Source organism: Tachypleus tridentatus, chromosome 2, assembly GCF_004210375.1.
Source record: "Tachypleus tridentatus isolate NWPU-2018 chromosome 2, ASM421037v1, whole genome shotgun sequence".
Classification (NCBI taxonomy): domain Eukaryota; kingdom Metazoa; phylum Arthropoda; class Merostomata; order Xiphosura; family Limulidae; genus Tachypleus; species Tachypleus tridentatus.
The window spans coordinates 118,273,061-118,295,504 of record NC_134826.1 but is presented as its reverse complement, the minus strand read 5'-3'; the positions used below and the strand labels follow the sequence as shown (position 1 = coordinate 118,295,504).

The following is a 22,444-nucleotide window of genomic DNA, read 5'->3' as shown; positions in this document are numbered from 1 at the left end:
TTATAAGGATACTGTAGTGCTATTAGTGAAAAATGTGTTTTTTGCCACAGCCACCAAAACCTCCTGAATATTTTTCAGAAAAAGTGCGAGCAAACAAAAATGTGATGATAAAAACATCATAATGAATTTAATAAAGAAAGTTTAGATAAAATTATTAAATGATTTTGTAATAAATACAAAAATGTACTAAATAAATACAAAGAAATAAAATTCAGAGATATTTTACTGAAAATTACTAATCATTATTTTTAGTTAAAAATAAGATAATTTAAAAACTTAGCACTACTCTATGCAGATGTACACCTTGAGCCACACATAAAAGCATGACAGTCACAATAAACTTAGTAAACTGATATGGTTCAATTCAATGTCACGTTAATTAGCATACCATACTTGAGGCAGGAAAGCTAAATTTAAGAGGTAAGTTTTATATTACTTACTTCCAAATGGTAGTAACTTATTTCCTTATTCCTTATTTTTTATCTTTTTCTGATTATTATTATTTTAACTTGGGAGAGCAGTCACCTTCCCACAACTGTCTGCAGACAGTAAAGGGTGATATAGAGCACCCACATCTTGCTCTCCTAATTTCTATTCTAATTGTGTCCATTTCTTATGTGAGACTAGCAAATTGGAGGTTAAGATTGATAGATGGCATATCCCCACCATAATGTTGGTCCTACTATTCAGTCACCTCAAAACCTAGGATACATTGTACAATCCTACGTTGTAGTTTGTACCCTAAGATTTTTTTAATGCAGCATGTTTTGTTTAATTTTAATGTGTTTTGTTTTGGCTTAAAAAAATTATGGTTATAATGTGATAAATCAGAGGTTACGATTTGCTTTTCTAGTGCAGTCCTTCCTCATGATTTTGTTTACTTATTTAACTTCATTTAAATGTATTTGTTTAATTTCATACAGAAAAAATATATATCTTTTTTGCAATTTCAAACCATATAACTGTAAAAAACTTCACATACAATCATATTGCTTAAGTAAAATAATAATTCCCCCTCCCATTGGTCTGTTTTGTTTTTTCATTCAGCAGTAGAAAATCACCTATATTATTTCATTTTCTGTTAACTTCTTATAAACATATACTGAGTTCAACCTTTCTGTGTACCAGTTTATGCAACTTGACTGAGTTGATGTTCATTTACACCGTAGTCATCAAATCATTGTAATATACAACAACACTGTTCAATATAAAATAGGTTTATATTTCTTATTATGATACAATGTGTGCTAATGTTTCTTTACAAAAAAAAATCTTGCTTATGCATTTAAACAATGAAAACAGTAGGCTATAAATAATGAATATTGTAACCCCCATTCTTAATATAACCGATTTTAATTAAGAGGAAATACTGTTATTAAAAGTTAAAAACTAAACAAATTCTTAAATACTTAAAGTTTCAGAAATTAAAATTTGTTATGAAACAGTAATTTATCAAATAATCATTGGCTTTTTTATTACCTTGCATCTGAAGCAAAAAAGTATTCTACTTCCTTATCCTCCCCAAGAGGACAGAACTGTGTTGTATCTGATCGATTCACGTTGGAAGAAAGGGTTGAAGGTTGTCGGGGTCGGTGTTCTAGCCAAGGTGAATATAAAATATCAATAAAAAGAAAGAAGAATTCAATTCTGTTTATTCCCTCTTCTTTTCTTACCATATTTCTCTATCATATATTCATTATTTTAGGTAGCAGCAACTCTAAACTGTATCCATCTTAACCATCTTATAAACATCAAAAGTGCTATAAGACAATTGTCACTTGAAGGTATGAACACGCTATCAAATAGAAATTAAAGCCACAATATGCAGCAATAGACATATTTGCATAAACTGTAAACTGACACTTTGAAAACTGAAAAGATATTTAAGGGTGATCTACATGTTATAATATTATAAAAAAATGTACACTTGTCAAAAGGCTGACAAGTATTACCCTCAGGTAACTTTTTTTTTTTTAACTATTTAATGCCAGAAGGACAGTTGGGACAAAGGACACTAAAATATGCTTAATTGTAAAATTTACTAATATGAAAAATGACAAAGGGTTAAAACATCTTAATTGCATAAAAATGAAAAATAAACAGAGTAATTTAATTTTAAGCATCACATGCATAATATCTTAATTTTTAAAATATACAAATTAGGAAATATGATAGCTTACCTTAATTTAGTTGAGTTTATTCAGACTCAATGCAAAGATCATACAGCCTGGCACAGAAATTCATGTGTGCATTAAAATGTCTACTGCTCTTACTTTTCTTAATTCAAAACTTACATAGTAAATCTAGAGTTGCTTTAAATGCAACATTTCATATAATGATGATAGGTCTAAACTAGGATCACAAACATTAAATTTCACATGACCATCCTCTTGCTAGCTTTCTATATGGGTTTTATTCTCATACAAACCAGTTATACAGAAATGGGCATTACAAGAATTTTTAAAGTTCAGCCAAGCCAGATTTACACTATGATGCCAAAAACAAGCTGAGCCAAAAAAAACGCATATGGAAACAATAAATCTTATAGAAATTTAACACAAAGGAATATAAAATACATACATAACTTGCAATGAAAACGAATTCTGTAGCTTTTTCTAAGTCATCTAATTAATTAAAAATTAGAATGTGAAATTATATATGCAAGTATTGTATTAAAACAAAAATAACTTTCTATCCTTCATTTGCCTCACTCAAAATTCTGTAGCTTTTTTTCTGTTTTCTAATTAATAATACAACTCTGATATTAGATATGTTAAGTACTGTATTAAAACACAAATGTGGTTAATTATAGGGTTGTCTGGGCATACTCTTATTTCATTTTTCCTTTTTAGTTTAACATAGCTTATCCATGCTCTTACACTTGCATGCACTACCTAATCCATGCATCAGTCTTCATAAATATTTCTTAGTTCAGCTTGTGGCTGGCTGAAGCATATTAAATATTTGCAAACCAAACTACAGCCAGATAATTTTCCTCAACCACCTCTAATTTATACCAGTATACTAAAATGATGCCAGTAATATTAGTAGTCAGTGCCAACAGCAAATATTGGTACTTGGAAAAACCTGACAGGTTCTGGTATAACATACTGTATGACAGAAATATTAAGAATCCCAGACTCTTACGCCTAGTAAATACGTACCAGCAATTATTAGTTAAAATACATACATGGGTGTCATTTCAGTGCAACATATTTGTAGTGAAATTTAATTTACATAAGTTCTTACTTCTTGCATCTATTCGTAAGCAGCAATTTTTCATAATTCTTAATAATACTAAAAACACTTCATGACACCACCTTCTCCCTCACAAGACAATGAATATTGCTGTGACTTTAAGTACACTTTACAGCCCACCTACAGACAGTTAAGTGTTCTTCACATACAATGCACATTATTCCATTGGTATCTTTATCACAAAAACTCAATCAAATATTGAGTGCTTCACTAAGAGTGTGACAAATGAAAGATAAACATTCAACACTCATTTAAGCAGAGTTTAACACACACACATGAAAATGTATTTATTAATAACCTATCATGTTTGAGCCTTCACACTTAACAAATGAAATTTATAGAAGACAAATATTACAAAAAAAATTTCAACAAATAAATGAGGAAATCACTAAAGCTACACCATAGTAGAAAACATCCTCAGTTGCCAATATAACCTTCTGACAAGCCTAATGCAAACTTATAGATTATAAAATCTCAGATGCAGGAACAGAATAAATTCAGCTATGGAACACATAATCACTGGTTTACCTCAAGATCAGCCTTACTAAAGATAGTGACAAAAAAAAATCAGACATCTAAATAACAGGGTGGTTGTTTGGTCGAATATCCTTAAATCCATTAGCAAACACATAATCAGAAGAAAATGACAGCTATCAGTGTAAGTTTTAGGATAAAAGCACTGAGGAACAAAAATAAACAACATATGACATTAATGAACATGAAAAAAATCATACTCCAAACATTTCCATACAATATAAAATCCTTTAAAGAAGCACTCTATCATACTTAAATGAGGCTTAATGTGATGGAAACATGATACTCAAAAAAAAATAATAATAATAATGGAACACAAAAGATAGCAGTGAGCCACATAATACAAAATCTAACCCAAATTCTTAACAATCACATAGTACTACATATGTCTTGAATGAAGAAACAGAGAGAAGACCATGGACACTTTCAAAGCCATCCAGATATCAAAAAATAGATTAAATTTGGATATAAAAAATACACAACCAACAAAACACTGATGTCTACAACTGTATAAATCAATGCCAATTGCATAAAAGGAGACATCCAAGAACAAGTTTTCACATCTCGATCTGTGAGAATCACAGGACTTGAAAACATACTGAATTTGAAAAGTTTGAGTTTCCTAAAAAACTGTAGGTTCAAAGAAAAGGAATAAGCAAAGCAGTCTAGGAATACACAAAGTAATAGAACAACTCATGGAGAACACCATGCTCTTTGAACAGAAAGTAGTACATATCAGTGAAATGTTGGAATGTGTCTTACACTTGTATTAATTTTGTTTTTCAATAAACCTTATTAAAACACATGGAATTTATCTTTTAAGAAGAGAGAAAAAGATACCTAGTATCCAGTATTTTATGGATTATTACACAATGATCTATTAACAACCATTTATGAAGCTATTGCCAGTCTTTCAGAGAACTATTCATCCCAGACAAACAAAATTGGGTCAATAACAGTCAAAGCTTGCTTAATTAGAAATCAATTCATGAGTAAGACAATACAAAAATACTCTATCTAAAGTAATTACCATCCTTCTATACTGATAGTACTAGTCTTCCTAGAAAGTAGAACTATAGAATTATGCTTAGAATTGTAGAAGTGTCCATAACATTTGATTTAATGTCATTTGATAGAAGAGTCACTTGAGGTTTTGTGTAGGAAGTCAGTTCATGTGATAAGTACCACAACTGCTCTACAGAGTGCACTGTGTATGAAGTTATCAGAAAATGTAAAGAACATACTACTACAGTTAACAGCCAGGAAAATCTCCAGTACTAAAGGTTGGCTTAATATTTGTTTTGGAAATACATCCAAAACTACACAAAGGCTTGTACAAACAATACATTCTTTTGAACTGATACACTAGAGAGAAAACAGAATCAACAACAACAACACAACTCGTACCTTACGATACTTCAATCATATAGTGCGATTCATCCATCACTTTTTATAATACACCCATCGCCTCAAAGTGCAGAATATGTTTTTTTTATCAACCAGACTTGAACCTTTATCCCTAAGATTTGCAGTCTGGGATGCTAACTTCTAGGACTTAGATCAAACTTCATATCAAAGAGTGTTGACATATCTAGTTATGGTATGGCATCCATTTCTTGAACTCTTTTGGATAGACAGAACTACTTTTAAATTGATATTTCACAAAAAGAATGCTAAAATACATATTAAACTTTCTCACATATTAAATACTTAAGTACTTCCTCCAATGTGACAATAAATTTCTAAACACACTATATCAGATTTCTCCAGTAGGTCCCAGTAATTGATCTTCTTTTGATGGATACAGTATGGAAGTAGCTTGGACACCAAAACTACATGTGCCATTTTTTACAGTTATATCTTTATTGAAAAAAAAATTACTTTGTAAAACTTCAGTGAAATTGAAAACTGTTTTTCATTCAACACAACACAGTAAAATACCAAATTTCTAATTTTAATATAGAAATGTTGGTTTTTTGTTGTATATGGGATGGAGTGGGAGGATTAGGAAGCAGTACACACAACATTAATATTCTATTCTGTCATGAAAAGTCATTTAAGATACTCTCTAAAGCATGATGAGTAATTTGTATAAAACACGTATTAATCAGCTATTAATGAAGTAAACCATGCTTTTTTCAATGTTTCAGTTATTGAATAACTTCTTTATTATATATACATATTTATATATTAAAAATCAATTACTTCCCTTTTCCTAATATAGGGGAACCTTATGTATTAATATTCTTTCAATAAAAGGCAGTAAGGCAAAATCTGCAATCAAAATCACAATTTATTAGTTAAGATTAGTGCAACTATTTTGATTAAATGTGTTGCAACATTTTGATCAAATAAAGCATTCCAATCATACTGCTGTTTTAAAGAGTAATATGCAGGATGACACTAAAATTTTTGACAAAAAATTACCACAGGTCTTCATATTCTAATGATTTTTAAGGACAAGTAGTAAAGTCTTACTGCAAGCTATAGTACCAATCAAACAAAAAAAAATTAAAATCACTACTTCTTTCAAAGTTTACAAACAAAGAAATAAAAGAGAGGCAAACAAACAGAAAAAAAAAACATAAGTGTACAATATACCTGACTTAGTCCTCTTGTCTGTATCTGTAAAAGGCGAGACAAGGTCGTGGTGCATCATATGAAGTGCATAATGAGGTGCATGCAGAAAAATGAAAAATTAAAAACTGAAGTTAAAAGACAATGTCAACTTTGTTCAATAAATAAGTATGGTGGAAAATTATTGCAGAGATCTCAACAATCTATCACACACCAGGAGAGGTTTATTGTGAGAAATACTGTCTTGCACGATGAAACCATGTTTTCAATTTTTGTCAATTTTTTCAGAAGTTAAGCTAAAGAACAAGATGAAACTTAGATTGAATTTATGCCATTTGTTTAACATGTGAACAGCTTCCTGTGGACTTCTCAGACCCATTTTATCTACTTTTAGGAAATGTTTTGGTCTCCATGTCAAGATCTTTATCAGTTATAAATCCAGAAGTCCATAGTAAATACTGTCTACATGATAAAATTTAAAGAAATTTTTAAACAACAAGAAAAATGTAATAACATATAAACAACTATAACTAGTCATTTTCTCCTTGAATAACAAGTTATTTTTAATTGCTACATTCTAGTTATGGACAATATTTGTTTTACTATTAATCCTTCTCAAGAAAGTAAACTTTAATGAAGTGATATCAAAGACCAAACTCAAAAACAAAATTACGTCTCAGACCCAACAACTTTCAGATATGAATCAGAACATGCAATGCCTCTCTACTTCAATGGAAAACCCTGCTATACTATGACACTCTTCTACCTGTGATGATACCAACAAACAAATGAACTATAAACAGTAATGGTTAGTTAATTTTCAATTCATTCAGAGTTCCATACAACCACAACTTTTGAAAAACACTTAATAAATGTTTCAACATCAAAAGCTGTCCAACTGAACAGCATTTAGATCACTAATGTGCTCACAACATACAAAAATTTGTTGCTGAGCATGAAAATATCTATCTATAGAAACAAATGCAGGCAAAATAAACTAACATTGAACAATGACTAGTATATCTTGAAAAGCTCTAGGTGCCAGACTGTAAAACAAGTAGTGGATTCTCTTAATATTGAGTGCAGTTCAACCATTACTTTCAATATGCTGAGGAGATTGCTCACAAATGATCTACGGTAACTACTGAATATTATGCAAACCTGTAATATCAGAACACTACAGGACAATACAGTTGCAGTGTGTCTCCAGGAGAGATAAAAGTGAACTACTGATAAATGGAAAAACACCATACACAGTCATCCTATTTAACATGAATGGAAGGACAATGATAAGGAGAAAAAACTTGATCCAAATTGTGTGGTACCAACATTTCAGGCAGCAGGTGGAAATGTTATGACATGGGAAATATTTTAGTAGTATTGCTTTGATTCCCTAGTTCTCTCAGAAGGTTCGGTACATCATAGCCATTATGGTGCTTCTTTGAACCTTATGGTGATACTCTTCCACAAAAAAATACAACTATTCATTATGATTGACTAGTCAAAGACTGGTTCTTAAAGCATGATAATAACTTTGGGCATTTCTTCTCAGTAACTTATTTGACACATATGACTCCAATATAACAGACATTAGTTGAGCTTGAACCTGTAATTCAATGCCAACATTCCCTTCTGGGAACAAGTCAATTGTAGACTGCACTGATAAATATCTGGTTGTCCACTGCTCTAGATACATTTCAGCATTTTGTAATAAGTATGCTACCGTAGAATAAAACCTGTTATCATTGCCAAAAAATAGTCAACTAGATATTAAGGAGTGTTCTTAATAAAGTGACCCGGAAGGGCATTCTTTTGCACACAAATAAAGCAAATGCCATAAAATGTTTTCACACTTTTCATTATAGGCATGTTAGTAAATCAAGAAATGCATATGCACAAGACAAAGTAGAAACTTTAATACAATTAGTCAATCATACAGTTCATTGTACATGTCTGGTTAAAACCATAATTTATTTAAGTACAAACTTGTCAAACATGCATGCAACAAAGCAAAGAGTTTTCCATGCAATCTAAAAACAAAATGTATGATAACTCATACTTAATTCTAAAAGTTACTACATGTTATTAAAAATTACTTCCTGTTAGTTACCAGTTTCTGTGGATTTTTTTTACAATTAATTTCTACAGCATATTTTTTATTTAATTGTTTGCTTAATATTAAATATTACAAATGGAAACAAAAAGCCTTGGTATCATTTACATTTGTAATGGTTAAAAACTATATATTTGAACAAAGTTCTCTTTTTTTTTAAGCACAAACATCAATGTTTGTGACGACAAACTGTGTATGCTTCATACTCCTCTACTTATATAATTAAAAAGAATAAGATTACATCACAAAGAAGAAAAGAATGAATTTAACACAACATATCCAAACCTTAGGTGAAAAATAATTGTAATTTTTCTTAGAACACGTAAAAAACACTGCAGTTACAAAACAAACATGTACCACCTAGACACACACCAATAAGGTGGGTAGTTATACAATATGCCATAGTTTTTGAGGTATTGGCTAAAGTAAGATCCAAACTACATTGAGGGTACACCATCTATGCAGTTTAACCTTAGTTTCACAGGCCTCACAGAATAAAAAAAAAGAGAGAGAGAGAGAAGGCAGTTGCTGGTGCTCAAGCCACCAACATCCAACATCTTTACTACCACCTGCTGTCTGCAGTCAGATGTGAGAAGGTGGCTGCTCATAAAGAAAATAAAATTAATAAAAAATAAAAATAAAATATTTAAGAAATGATTGGTATAAAAAAGGCACAAAAATAAAAACTAGAGGAAAAAGCAAGAATAGATTAAAATGGATTGATTTGATTCAATTTTGTACAGATTTAAATAGTAAGTTTTATATACTTGCTAACAGTTGTAGTTATCTCTATAAGAATATACAACTAAATATTTCAAAATTAAAATTAACAGCAACAATTATAATCACATTTAATTTTTAAAAAATTATATTATATTATAAAAATTAAGACTTAAGTTGAATAAATTAAATAAAATAATTAATGAAGTCCAAAAAAGGAAACTGTATATAGTAATTAGTTTTTAAGCATAAGATTGTTAACGATTTACAAATTTCTAAAATATTCTCTGATTCTGTAACACTATTTCTTTAGAAATATCTAAAATCTGTTATTAGTTTTAAATATGAAATTCCAATAGGATTTCTTATACATAATTAGAAAGTTTTTAAATAATTTAAATATAAATAATCTGCAGAATTTTTCATTTGTTTCTTATCTAAATTCCTTGGCAGACTTTTCATAAAAGAGTTAGTACTGGTTATTTGGATATACTGAAAAATTACTCTTTACAAAAACTCTTAGAAAAAATGTGATAAATATAGAATGAAGAGAAATAGATATATTAAATTTCATAAAAAAAAATGTAGACAATTATATTCTAAAACTTAATTATTCTGCACATTATCCTCAAAATTGGTTTCAAGAATTGAGATCTTATGCAGTTAAAGATAAATTAGCTTTCATTAATTTAAAATCCAATAGGCAACATTTTTTTCAGTTTAAAACTACAACTGGAAAATACATTATCATGCATGTCAATAAAATCAACTGTAATTTTTGTTTTATCTGTAAACATTTTCATGCACAGCTGTAACTAATCAAGTAAATGCTACACAAACATTTTAATTACAAAATAAGTCTACAGATGCTATTATTAACAACTGGTTGAGAGCTATAAAGAAATTTGATGTTAAAGTAAAATCCATATTTGTATGCTGTTTCTAAACTACACAAGTTTTCCATTGAATTCTGTTTTATTTCTAGTTCAGTAAAAACTCTATTAAAAGTTTTAGTAAATAAATTATAACAAATCCCACAAAGTAAACATAATTCCTGGATAATTAAACATAATGAACATATCTTAAAAACATTAGAAAATGTAAACAAAAATTGGCCAGCTGATAGAAAACAAACCTATGGCTTTAATACTTTATTTATAAATATACCACTTAAAAATTTAGTAATGGTAATTAATTGATTAATAGAACAATTTATAAAAGAACCTACAAAGATAGAAAAACAAACTTTTACTGCTAACAATTACAAAAATGTGCTCATTTTTTGCATATATAATATATTTATTTTGAAAAACAAATAGTAGGTACAACAATGGTTGCTAATTATTCAAGCAGTGTTTATAATTTATATCTTTACTATTAAGAAAATAAATTTATAAATAGTTTTACAAATATGGAATTATTTTCTTTAACTAAAAGATATAATTTAATTAGTATCAATAATCTCTTAATAAGTAATTATATCACTGGTATTTACCCTACAGTGCTACAAATCAAAAATACCTTTGTATCAAATACTAAAGTAGGTTATTTAGATTTATATATTAAGATGATTAACAATTATTGTAATATTAATATTCACAATAAAAGAATTTATTTTACATATCAAATTTTCAGACATCACTTAACAAACAGTAATGTACCAAATAATACAATACAAAGTACCATACAGTAACAGGTACTCAAATATTTTTAAAATTTAACAATGAACAGTTTCTAATTCTCAGCATTAATATATTATTGAATAAATTGGTTTTTAGTGGATTTAATAACATAACACTAGTTAAGTATTTATAAACTATTTTGTAATAAATATACAAAATATGTATGTAAATTTAAAAACAAAAGTATAAATGAAATCACAATAAAGACAATAAGCAATAATTTCTAATTTCTGTATGGAAAATTATTGAAAATATGTATTTGGATGGTGAAAGAGTAAAATCTTACTGATATGCTGATCCTTTGCAATCATCCACCATTGCATTTCAAGGAATTATTATGTGTTCAAATAATTCAGCTTCAAAAGACTGACCAGCTGTCCAATCAGTTAGTTAAAAAGGAGCCTTGCATATTAATTTCAATTTAGCATTAGAATCAAAGCAGAAAATGCAATCTTGGATCTAATCCACTAGCACTAGTATTTTGTCTTCAGCCACAGCACTCCCTTCACCAAAAAACGTTCTCAGCAGGTTCAAATGAATCATGGTTATTTGGACTACAAGTAGTGGACATTTGTCAAGTGGAAACTAATTATCATCCCTGTATGTTAAAAACAACAAAGAACACTGTAATTCTCACAGTTTACATATTTGGTGTATTTTCTTTTCTTTGCTATAATATTTAGCTTTCATTCCAATTTTTTGAGTTCATCTTGGCCAGAATAAAACTTCTCTCTTGTATTAACTGAGAATGAGTTTCAAAACATTTAAATTTAATGATTGTTTAATAAAGTTCTACAACACTTGTAAGTTTTTTTCATTTTAGTTTTCTTATCTTTGTAATGCATTAAACCCCTTTTGTTTCTATTTTAATGGTAGTTTTACACAGGTGTGAATAAATCTTCAATCTTCAAACACACACAGTGATATGAAAGGCAAATAAAGAGAACTTGGTAAAATGTTCAATGTCAATGATTTAAGGTTTTCTTTAAAATGATAACCACAGGTCTGCAAATTAAAATTTCATAAAAGTTGTTTTGGTTTTCATAGCAGATTTCCCATAATTCAGCTATCCAGACTTCAAAAATAATATTAATTTTTCCTCTCTCATAAATTTTACAAACTGGGAAGAAAAAAAAAACTTACTTAAATAAAATTGTTTCATTTACTACAAAATACATGTATTATTAATATCTGGATTCTAAGCTTAACAAAATGTAACCTGATTTCAATGCAAATGATTCATTTATGTAAAAGTATGTGAAGTTTTGTAAAAACCTGTATGTGATGCAGAAAATGGATATTTTTGGATTCAGCTTACACGAATTAACAAAAAACCTGCAAAAATGTCAAGACAATGAAACCAGTACAGTGCTGTGTAATCACAGTAAATAATTCTTATACTTTTGAATTGAAGGTCTTGTTTTATCTTTATGACTAAAGTAGTTTTATTATTAAGTTTATTCCAAGCTTCCTGTATTTTAACTACTATAGAATGGTGTAATTTCAAAACCAGTCATCAGCATGTCAAATTAGACTAACATAAACATTCAGTTCTTACAATTATATTACCTATTGGGCAAGTCAAATATGTACTTACATACCTAAACACCTTTATATGTTCGAGTATTTCATACACAGACATCTGCATACAAACAACTTGTAGAAAAATCTAATTAATACTAAAACGAAAGAATAACATCCATCAACTAAGAAAAGTATTAATAAAAATATAAATAACTAAGTCTTTAAATTGGTACAATTGCAAAAGAGTGGTGTTAAGAAGAACTAAAATCCTCACATTTTTAAGTATAATGTGTAACCAAATATTTATCACTGTATAATTCTTAAGAACTTACCTTTGCTAAACATTACTGGAATGTAGTCAGTAGCCAAATGGGTTTTACTCTTTATTCCAACTAGCAAGGGACTTCCCCGTCTGTTAAGGAATATATAATAAGGTTTTTAAAGACAAAATGTAAATTACATGCAAATTCATTTAACAATAGAAAAATAACTGAAATGGTAAGATTGATTGCATTAGGTTTAACTTTATTATAGTTTTGATAAACTATTTTGGAAAAGATGCAAAAAACACTGTCACACAACAAAACATTTAAATGAAATTAGCTTTGTTTTTTACCCTACAGAAGTAAATTTTATTCTCATTTTTACACATTTGCACCATTTTTCTATAAAAAAAAAACATTCATCTTTGTAACCTCATTCATTAAACTGTACTAAAATATAGGTTAAACACTTATGAAAAAAATATTAAACAGAACTATATTACCCAACAGAGCCTTACATACGGATATGGTTTAACAAATACTTCATAGAAACAGAAGTGGTCTTTCAGCATGATAAAAATATCTGAAAATGTAAAATGGAAAGACAGTCTTCTCCAAGTGAGGATCTAAAGTTGAACTTCCCTGTTTTACTTTGAACTACTTACACCATTTTAGTGCATGAAGATATTACATTCAATAATCAGTTGTTAATTTCAACTGCAATAAATATTTCAGCCTACATATTTAAACAAGTTGTGTGATTCATATTATTTACTGCATTCATGTTTTCACATAATTTTCAGACAATGCAAAACAATGTGTCATCTATCTTAACAGAAAATGTGAAAATGTCAGTAGAGTAAAATAACATTGTTGATAAGTATTAAGTTGATAAATGTAAGCCTCTTGTGCTAATTATTATACTATGTAAATTAATTCTTACTGAAAAGACAAATTCCATATCTTAGTTCAAATTATGTGTATTCTTTGCTCTGTGTGTTGTTTAAGTGCCTCACAGCTTCACCTGATATAGTTGAATTGTTTACTACAGATGTTGGAAAATGTCCAATCTTTTCTTATCCAATTTATGACAGTGATCACCAAGACCACAACACTCACTGACAATTCATTCTAACCAATTTCATTTTCAAAGACTTTTATTCTTCTATCAATTGAACAAATGTCATCATTGTCTCAATCTCTAGAAATAACATATTCATTAAATATTTTGGAATATTGTGTTTTCAAGTGCTATGATCCGATTGGAAATAAGAGAGATTAGATGACACAACATATTTATAAAATCTGTAAGAAATTAGATAAAAATGTGATCATAAACAATTTCCAATCCCATTTATTTTCTCCAAAATCAGCTGAAAACCTGTTTTTTGATGCAAAATAAATCAAAATTCATTGAAAAATAAATAAATTATCAATATTAATTAAGAAGCATTTTTTTTTTCCATTTCTTCATTTCCTTCAAAGAACCATTACTTACAGAATAACTGCTTTATGGAATTAGATTGAAGGAAACAATCATACTACATTTGCCTCATTAATAATGCAAACATAAGGTGCCTAAAAACTCATTACAAGGACAAAAGCCTGCATCACATCCTCAATGAAGATGTGGAAGATAAATAAACAATATTCAATATCAGCTTACAAGAACTACTTTCCAAAAAAAAAAAAAAAAAGTTAAGAACCCCATTTCTATTGTGAAGACTGAAAAACTAAATAATGACTTTCTAACCCAGAGTAACTTCAAACAACCACATTTGTATTGACATTTTTCTATTCAAAACACATTAATAACCATTATAAAAGATACAACTTCCATCACAATTCAGATTTCTAGTTATCTATGTTTTTAAATAATTAAATGCGTGACTACTATGTTGATATTATTATAAAAATATATAAATTAGTTACTTATAATCCAAATATTTTATGAAGACTTGCATACTTTTACCTTGTAGCCACACACTGACCAGGATATTTCCTGCTCTTACACACCAGAGCGAATGCTCCTTCCTAAAACACAATGTAATTTCTATAAGCTACCTACACATGAACATCACCATCATTCTGTATGAAAGAGATACCTTTACCAATAGATTTATATTCAAAATCACACCTGTATTACCAGGAATAAATATTATATTTTTAATTACTTTATTTATTTTCCAACAGTTGTCTATAATTTTAGAAAAAAAAACTAATTTTTCCAATCATGTTTAAATATTTGACATCACAAAAATTATCAAGGAGAATATATAAAAAAACCTGCTTTTAAATATTCTATACACTATTAACAGTGGATGTAAATGATACAGAAAGCCATATAATAAACACAAGCATCTTTGCATATTAATAAAAAAAATATTATTCACTATTCATTTAACTGTATAATACTTAACATGATTTAACTTTATTCAGTTAATCATTTGTCTGCTCAATGAGAATTATTTAGTTAAGTGTAATTTGAGAAACAAATACAAAATTTTAATGAAACTATACATTTATGAAACAGTTCAAATACTATAGAAACAAAATTTAGTTATTAACTGAAATGAGCCATAAATTTTTGCCTCTCAAAAAACAAATATAAAAATAAAACCAATAATCATATAATTGAATTGCTCTAAACACTTAAATGAAATATTAGCTTTATCCAGGAAGTTATTTATTGTTATCATTATTAAGTGCTTGTAGCTTACAAATTGAAAGCAAATACACTGTAAATGACTTAATTATTGTTTAAATTACAAAGACAAAAATTAAAACATTCTATATTAGTTAATCAGAAAAACTGGGCATAGTAATTCAAAATAACCACAAAATATTTACATAATCAGCAAAATATGAAGTACTTCATCAAACCCCACCAAAGGATAAAAAATATTATCATTGTAAGTCTTGGTATATTTCAACCATGTTGTCTATGGACAAAATAATGTAAAATATTAAAGTTGTAGTATACTGGCAGTGTCCTTTTGAAACACTGTTACAGAATATTATAAAGTCATGCAGAATTAAAACTTCTTTATCTGTTGTCATGCAGTTTCACAATATCAAATGTAAATTACTATGATAAATTGAACAAAACCATACCAACTGCTGGATCACTTGTTCCACAAGCTCTCTGAATGTAAGTTCTGGATGATTATCATGAATGTGTTTTAAAAGCTTTCCAATTACTTCTGTATCAGTATCGGACTCAAAGTCATGTCCTTTCTTAATCTGCAATGATTAAAAAGTAAATGTAAAGGATTAAATTTACAAAAATGCACAAATCAACTTAATGAACATTCCTTCCACCTATACTACATATTCAATGCCATATACAAGTTCCACATTACACACTGAAGTTGGATTGAATTACACAATATACATAATTTAAGCATTAACCAAAAAATAAAGATCTGAATTTGTACTTACCAAAAACTGTTTTATATCCTTATAATTTGTGAGGATACCATTGTGTACAACTACAAATTCTGGAGAAAAAAATTTTTTTTTGTAAGGAGAAAAATTTTCTACCCATGAACATAAATACTGTAGTTGATATTTATTGTATTCAAAAAAATCTAATATATAGTGCATACATAAGCTTATCTTACATTAAAGAATGCCAAAAAAAGTTCAAGAATTTCTAATTATTCCTATAAAATTTTCCTTATCAGTATATCACATACAAAAATCTCATAAAGTTCAAAAAACTAATAGTTTGAAAAGCCAAAAAGCAAGCTTCAACCTTTTTTGACACATTTATTACTGATTGAGATTGGATACATTAAACATTATTTATTCTATTATTATACACTTCAAATTTCTAATAAGCTGAATAAGATGCCATTTGTTTATTGCTACACAATTTCTAATGTTAATACATTTGAATAGATAATGGCAAATTTCACAAGACTGCCAATTTTTCATGATCATTGTTGTTGTTTTCTTAGCATAAAGCTACATAATAGGCTATAAACACTGTTTACAATGGGAAACTGAAGTACATATTCTAGCATTTACAAGTTTGTAAGAATACTGCAGACTCAATTTTTAATTACTTCTTTATTTTTAAATCATTAAAACTATGTTAATTTTTAGTTAATTTAATTATTTATTTATTTACTTTATTTAATTAATTAATTGTTACTCATACATTAATTTTTAATGATATTTTTAAATCATTAAAACTAAATTAATTTCTTAAATGATGTACCTCAGCCACATATTACAGTGCTTCAGCAACTTTTCAAAAAAAAGTTTATTTTAATACTTGCCATTTGTTAAATCAGAACGCTGAGGATGGCTGTTTTTCTCACTTGGTGCACCATGAGTTGCCCAGCGAGTATGGGCAATGCCAACATGATTCTTAAAACACTGTTCCAAGTCTAAATCTTGCCTATCTGTTAAATATGATTAAATAAAAGGATTATATAAATACATTATAAACACAGAACATTTGTTTTACACTTTAATGAACTAACATTCTGTTCTAACCCTCAAAACCCTTTATAGCAGGATGTTCAACATTAGTAATGTCAAAAAGAACACAACTTTTATTGCAAAAACTGTCTGCTCCCTACATGCTTTTTTGTAAATTTCCTTTTTAGCTACATTTGACCATTTTACTTTTAACAAGTCATGAAAACTAAAATCATCTTTATTAACCACTGTTGTATTTGAATAGGTTTTGTAGCAAATATGTATTTTTACAATTTTTTTCTCTCTCAAGCACCTTTAAAGTGTTCAAGGTATGAAAACCAAGACAAACCTACAACTGTAAGCACAAAACAATTTATAAATTAACTGAGATATTTAATTAGATTTATTACTCTGCTATTCAAAATATTTAGACAAATACAATAATTAAAGACAATAATCACTGATGCTTTGTAGTTATAAATTCTATATATTCAGATTCCACCATTAATAACAACTACTGTAGTCATGACACAATGAACCCACAAATATCTAACAAAAAGGTTGAGAAAATTATATTAAAATGACTTCACAGCCTCACCACATGATTACAGTCCATGTTGTCAAATCCAGTGATACTCTCTTTGATGACCATGCACCTTCACACATGGTTTATAGTGAATTGCTCAAATAAATTTCAAATATCTTACAAAAAGAATGTTTAAGTACTTTTCAAGCACATTTTGGAAGCTAAAGTTTACATCAAAATCACTTGGATTAAATTTTTCAAATTCCTATTCATTTGTTTAACACATGAATGAAAACTAAAACATAAAGAAAAACTTCAATTATTGCACTCAACTCCACAACATACATTAATGTTAGATATAGTAATATATTCTGCTATCATGATACTTTCAAATACTTCTGCCAGAAAAAGTACCTTTTAAAGCACTTTCAAGCCTTGAACTTCAATTCTTCATTTCAAGGACTTTCAAAGATGCATATGCACCCTGTTGACAATAACCCTGCAGTATGATTTCCACTGCAAAAGGAATCACTGAATGCCTATCACATCTAAAGCATACAACTCCTTGCCACTGGCTTTTCGTAATTCATATTGTGTTTGAGGTTGATGGTTTCCCAGCACCCATTTTAACAGTCAGACTGCACAGAAATTCAGAGGTGTTGCATTTTGAAATTTGACCCATGTGCATGAAATAGGCTAAATATCAGTTTTATTCTCTAGCTTCTAGATGTATGAATGAAATGTATTAATTGACTACAAGCCTTGCCTTGGTTAATCCATATCCTGTTTACCTCATTACCAAATGAAGATCTTTCTTGATTATGTTTTGTACTGTTGCTTGTAGCAAGTGGTCAGCTTTTATCACTAATCTTTACATTCAAGAGTTCTCCCCTACAATACATAACATTTTTTTCTTTCTGGACAGTCCTGGTTCCCTACATTAATCCATATTTTTTGTTCCACAGATGCCATTAAGTAAAATGGGCATGATTGATTAAAAGTTCTAAATTTCTAATCTTAACACATCTCTATGATCTCAATGTATGAATATTTTTTTCCTTAAAAGGTCTGTTATATATCCTTTCCAAAAGTGCCAGCACAATACCTAAGAAATGCCAAGCAATGTAGTTTTGATACATTCTGTTCCACAATAGCTTTACATCAACTGTATTTATCAGAGGTTGTTAATATGCACATAAAAATCATTTTAGAATAATGTATTCAATAATCTATAGAAGTATTGTTCTTTTTTACCCATATGACACTATTTATATTCACAAGATGGCTCAATTACTGCAAAAAAAATCTCTTTAATCAAAGCAATTGAATGACTTCTGAAGGATCAAAAAGAAAGAAACTGTTTACACTCAAAAATAGGAAAAAAATCTTATATAAACTACTCATATAAAGTTAACAATTTTGGTAATTATGATTGACCACAAGCACAAAATTTCTTTGCAGTTTTTACTTTGCATTATTTTGTGTTCTGTATTTGGAAGAAGTTTTCAAAATAAATAAAAATAGCCAAAATACATTTTGGAGGAAAATAAACAATATAATTTACCTCTATTTGCAAACTTTAAGTAAATTAATACATTTCAGAACCATATGGCAAATGCCACTGAGCTCTAGCAGTAGTAAACAACATATGTGGTGTAAATCACAATGAAACTGATATAAAGTACAAAAGCAAATTTGTAAGCAAAAAACACAACCAGTTAGCATAACAGGGAATGGATCATAGGGAACAAAAAGGCAAAGGAGGTAATACTTGCCACCTAATACCATAAGAAACAAATTGGACAAAGAAGCCAATCACAGGATCAGGATAGGAATACAAGTGGGAGATGGAAGGTAAGGAACTGGGTGTGAAAGCCAAATCACCTTCATGGGTATCTTAGGTCTTGGGGAGGAAGAACCAGTTGAGAGATAGGATGATAACAGGAATTATAACAAATGCTGGTAAGGTTAACAGCATAAATATCTGATTGACAATGTCCATAAGCAAGGTGGTAAAAGAAACAGGACTTGAAGGAGAGTTAGTATGTAGACAAAGGTTCAAAGGGAAAACAGGAAAGAGCACAAAGAATCCCACTAAGATCCCAGTCAGGCAAATCAAAGGAACATGAAGGAAACATGACTCAAAAGGAGTGCAAAAAAGGAGGGAAATGACAAGGGAAAATTAAACTTTGAGAAACTTGGAGAAATCGAAAATATCCAACAAGACTACCCAACAGCAAGGCATGGTTGAAGAGTACAAGCCTTTTCCAAACAACCAAGTGAAGAATTGGGAAAGATAAGAAATATAAGGATGTGAAGGGTGAAAGCCATGTTGAATAGCCCAAAGGCAGAGCATAGATCATCATACTTTTGGTAAATAGACATGGAAGAAAATCTGATGGATTTCAAAAGGAAAGATACAACACACGCAGTCAGAATATGTTGAATTAGAAGACTAATTCACTACAAGCTTTATTTTCTTAATGCAAACAAAATAGTAATTAAAGAAAAATGGAACAAATTACAATACATGAAACAGCTCCACAAACAGCAAATGGTGCCATTATATTTCAGCACAACTGCAACCAACTAATTTGCAGTTTCTTTTTTTCTTGTAAACTATAGGAAATCTTGCAAATAAATAATATCCATCAAAACTTCATTCAGATCACACTAGACAAAAACAAAGAAAAAAATTGCGTAAGACTAAGAGAAAAAATACCACAAAATAAGTATCAAAAGATGCCAGGAATACTCAGGTTCTTTAATTAACTTCCAAGTATTAAGCAAAAAAAAACTATTATTATTCAGTGGCCTTAAAAAAGATAATGTGAGGGTACTTAAACCAACTATTAATTAAATTGCCCTAACATTTACTAGTTTGTTTTACTAAGTTTACTGATATTAAAGTAAGTTAGTTTGCTCTCTTTGAGATCAGTTAAAAATATGCCCAAAAGAGGAACTAAGAAAAGTTTACAATTAATATAAAATTTAATACATACTTTAGTAAGCATATGCAATTAATCCTAAAAGTGTATCAACCTAAAAATAAATCAGATGGTTACAATATAAATACTATAAAAGAGGTTGAGAATACATGTACTTACATTTCCAAATGAATAGCCTTCAGTTTTGACTGGCATATAATTTCATGTACAGTTATTTTAAAAAATAAGTTTAATTATTAGTGAAATATTTAAAAGAACATGTGTAATGTGTATGCATTTTCAATAACTTTGCAAAAACTCAGAACTACAGTAAATCTTTAATCCTTAATATTTTATTAACTTTAATGGCAATCACACACAGAAATCACTTACTCCATATTGTATCCTCCAACATTTTAACTTTTCCACTACGACGTATAATTTCAATCTCATTTCCTTTAACATCTGCATCAATGGCCACACCTACAAACCATGAAAATATGTAGTACAAAATCAAACCGTGTTAGTGTCTTCAAGATCCACATTACATTTACACACAAAATATTGTCCTAATGTGTTTCATACATTACTTAAATGTTGAAGGGGAATATTTAACAAATTAAATACTAAGATTTCAAGTGTTTAACTTAAAATCTGTAACATTCTTTACTGAAAAAATCTCAAACATGACATGAAAGAAATTTATACTTAAAAGTTAATTCAAAAGACAATTACTCAACATTCAGTATATCCACTTATACAGCACCAGAAGAGCACACAAAATAACATTTACTTTCTATTCCACATTAGTAATTAATGATAAAAGTGCAAAATAATGACTCAAATGATATCTTATTTACAGAATATTTTTAACCTACAGTTAACAAAATAAAGTACATTCATAAATTTTAGATATAAACAAACTGAATGAAAAATGTTTTTATTTTTTTATAAAAAAAGACAAAACAAAACTAATTGAACATAATCAGAAATAAAATTATGTATTTAAAATCAGAAAACTTATTTTATGGTTTGTTTGTTTTTTCTCTCTGATAGAAAGAGAAAAATTTGAAGACTCTTTAAAACATACAAAGGAAAATAAGTATGTTTGCTAACCTTTGCAATGTGAAAAATAAACTTTTCAGGCTCAAGATGCAAAACAAAATTAGCTTAAATTCTAACAACATAAAATCAAATTAAAGTGTGTCAATGTGTTTCATCTACCTAAAATATAGATAGATATAATTTTCCTATACCGAAAATGTAACTCTGATACATACCTCCTTTCACATCAATAATGTTTGTTCAGTGCTGCCCTCTTTTCCCAGAAATGTTTTTGTATGTGCCACAAGTCTTGATGCTACCACCCATCTGATTCCAATGAGTCATGCAAGCAAACCATCATGCAACAATCCTCCACAAATAAGAGTGCAACACTCTCTTGACACTCCCTCTATTTGATTCTACTCAACTATCACTTCAAGTCAAAGCAGAAAATGGAAGTACCAGCTTTCAATGGGGAATAAGGGTGGAAAGTATGAGAGGAAGTATTTATCTGTTGGGAAAAGTCTGTTAAAGTGTGGGAAAATTATAACTTTCAATATGGTACCTCTTCTCACATAAATAACTAAAATCTCATACTGAATAGGTAAAAGGTCTGGTGCAAGGGAAAGAAAGAAGCTCCCTTCAAAAGCATCTAAAGGACACTTCCAAAGAAACCTTTGGAGGCAATGATGATACACAGGAGTTTCTACTTCTGTACCAGGTGTACTCTTCACCCAGTGTAAAAAGAAATGTTGTAGATATGAGAAGAAATAGGGAGTGCTACATCCAATAGGGAAAGAATTCTGGTTAGAGTGTGATTTGAGCCATGCTACACATCAGGGGTG

General features: G+C 29.0%; 1 protein-coding gene across 4 annotated transcripts in view; it reads right to left on the bottom strand.

Annotated features, from left to right (window-relative positions):
• Positions 1–22,444, bottom strand: part of LOC143244929 (glutamine--fructose-6-phosphate aminotransferase [isomerizing] 2-like) — a 56,651-nt gene that overhangs the window by 22,323 nt on the left and 11,884 nt on the right. For 3 of the 4 annotated variants that reach the window (XM_076490497.1, XM_076490500.1, XM_076490499.1), the window contains 8 exons: positions 20,949–21,038; positions 16,958–17,083; positions 16,113–16,171; positions 15,786–15,914; positions 14,644–14,705; positions 12,741–12,820; positions 6,394–6,417; positions 1,480–1,597 (listed from right to left, as the gene is read on the bottom strand). In XM_076490497.1, the coding sequence (XP_076346612.1) occupies positions 1,480–1,597; positions 6,394–6,417; positions 12,741–12,820; positions 14,644–14,705; positions 15,786–15,914; positions 16,113–16,171; positions 16,958–17,083; positions 20,949–21,038 (688 nt within the window). The remainder of the gene's footprint in view (positions 1–1,479; positions 1,598–6,393; positions 6,418–12,740; positions 12,821–14,643; positions 14,706–15,785; positions 15,915–16,112; positions 16,172–16,957; positions 17,084–20,948; positions 21,039–22,444) is intronic. The other variant, XM_076490498.1, reaches the window with a different exon arrangement.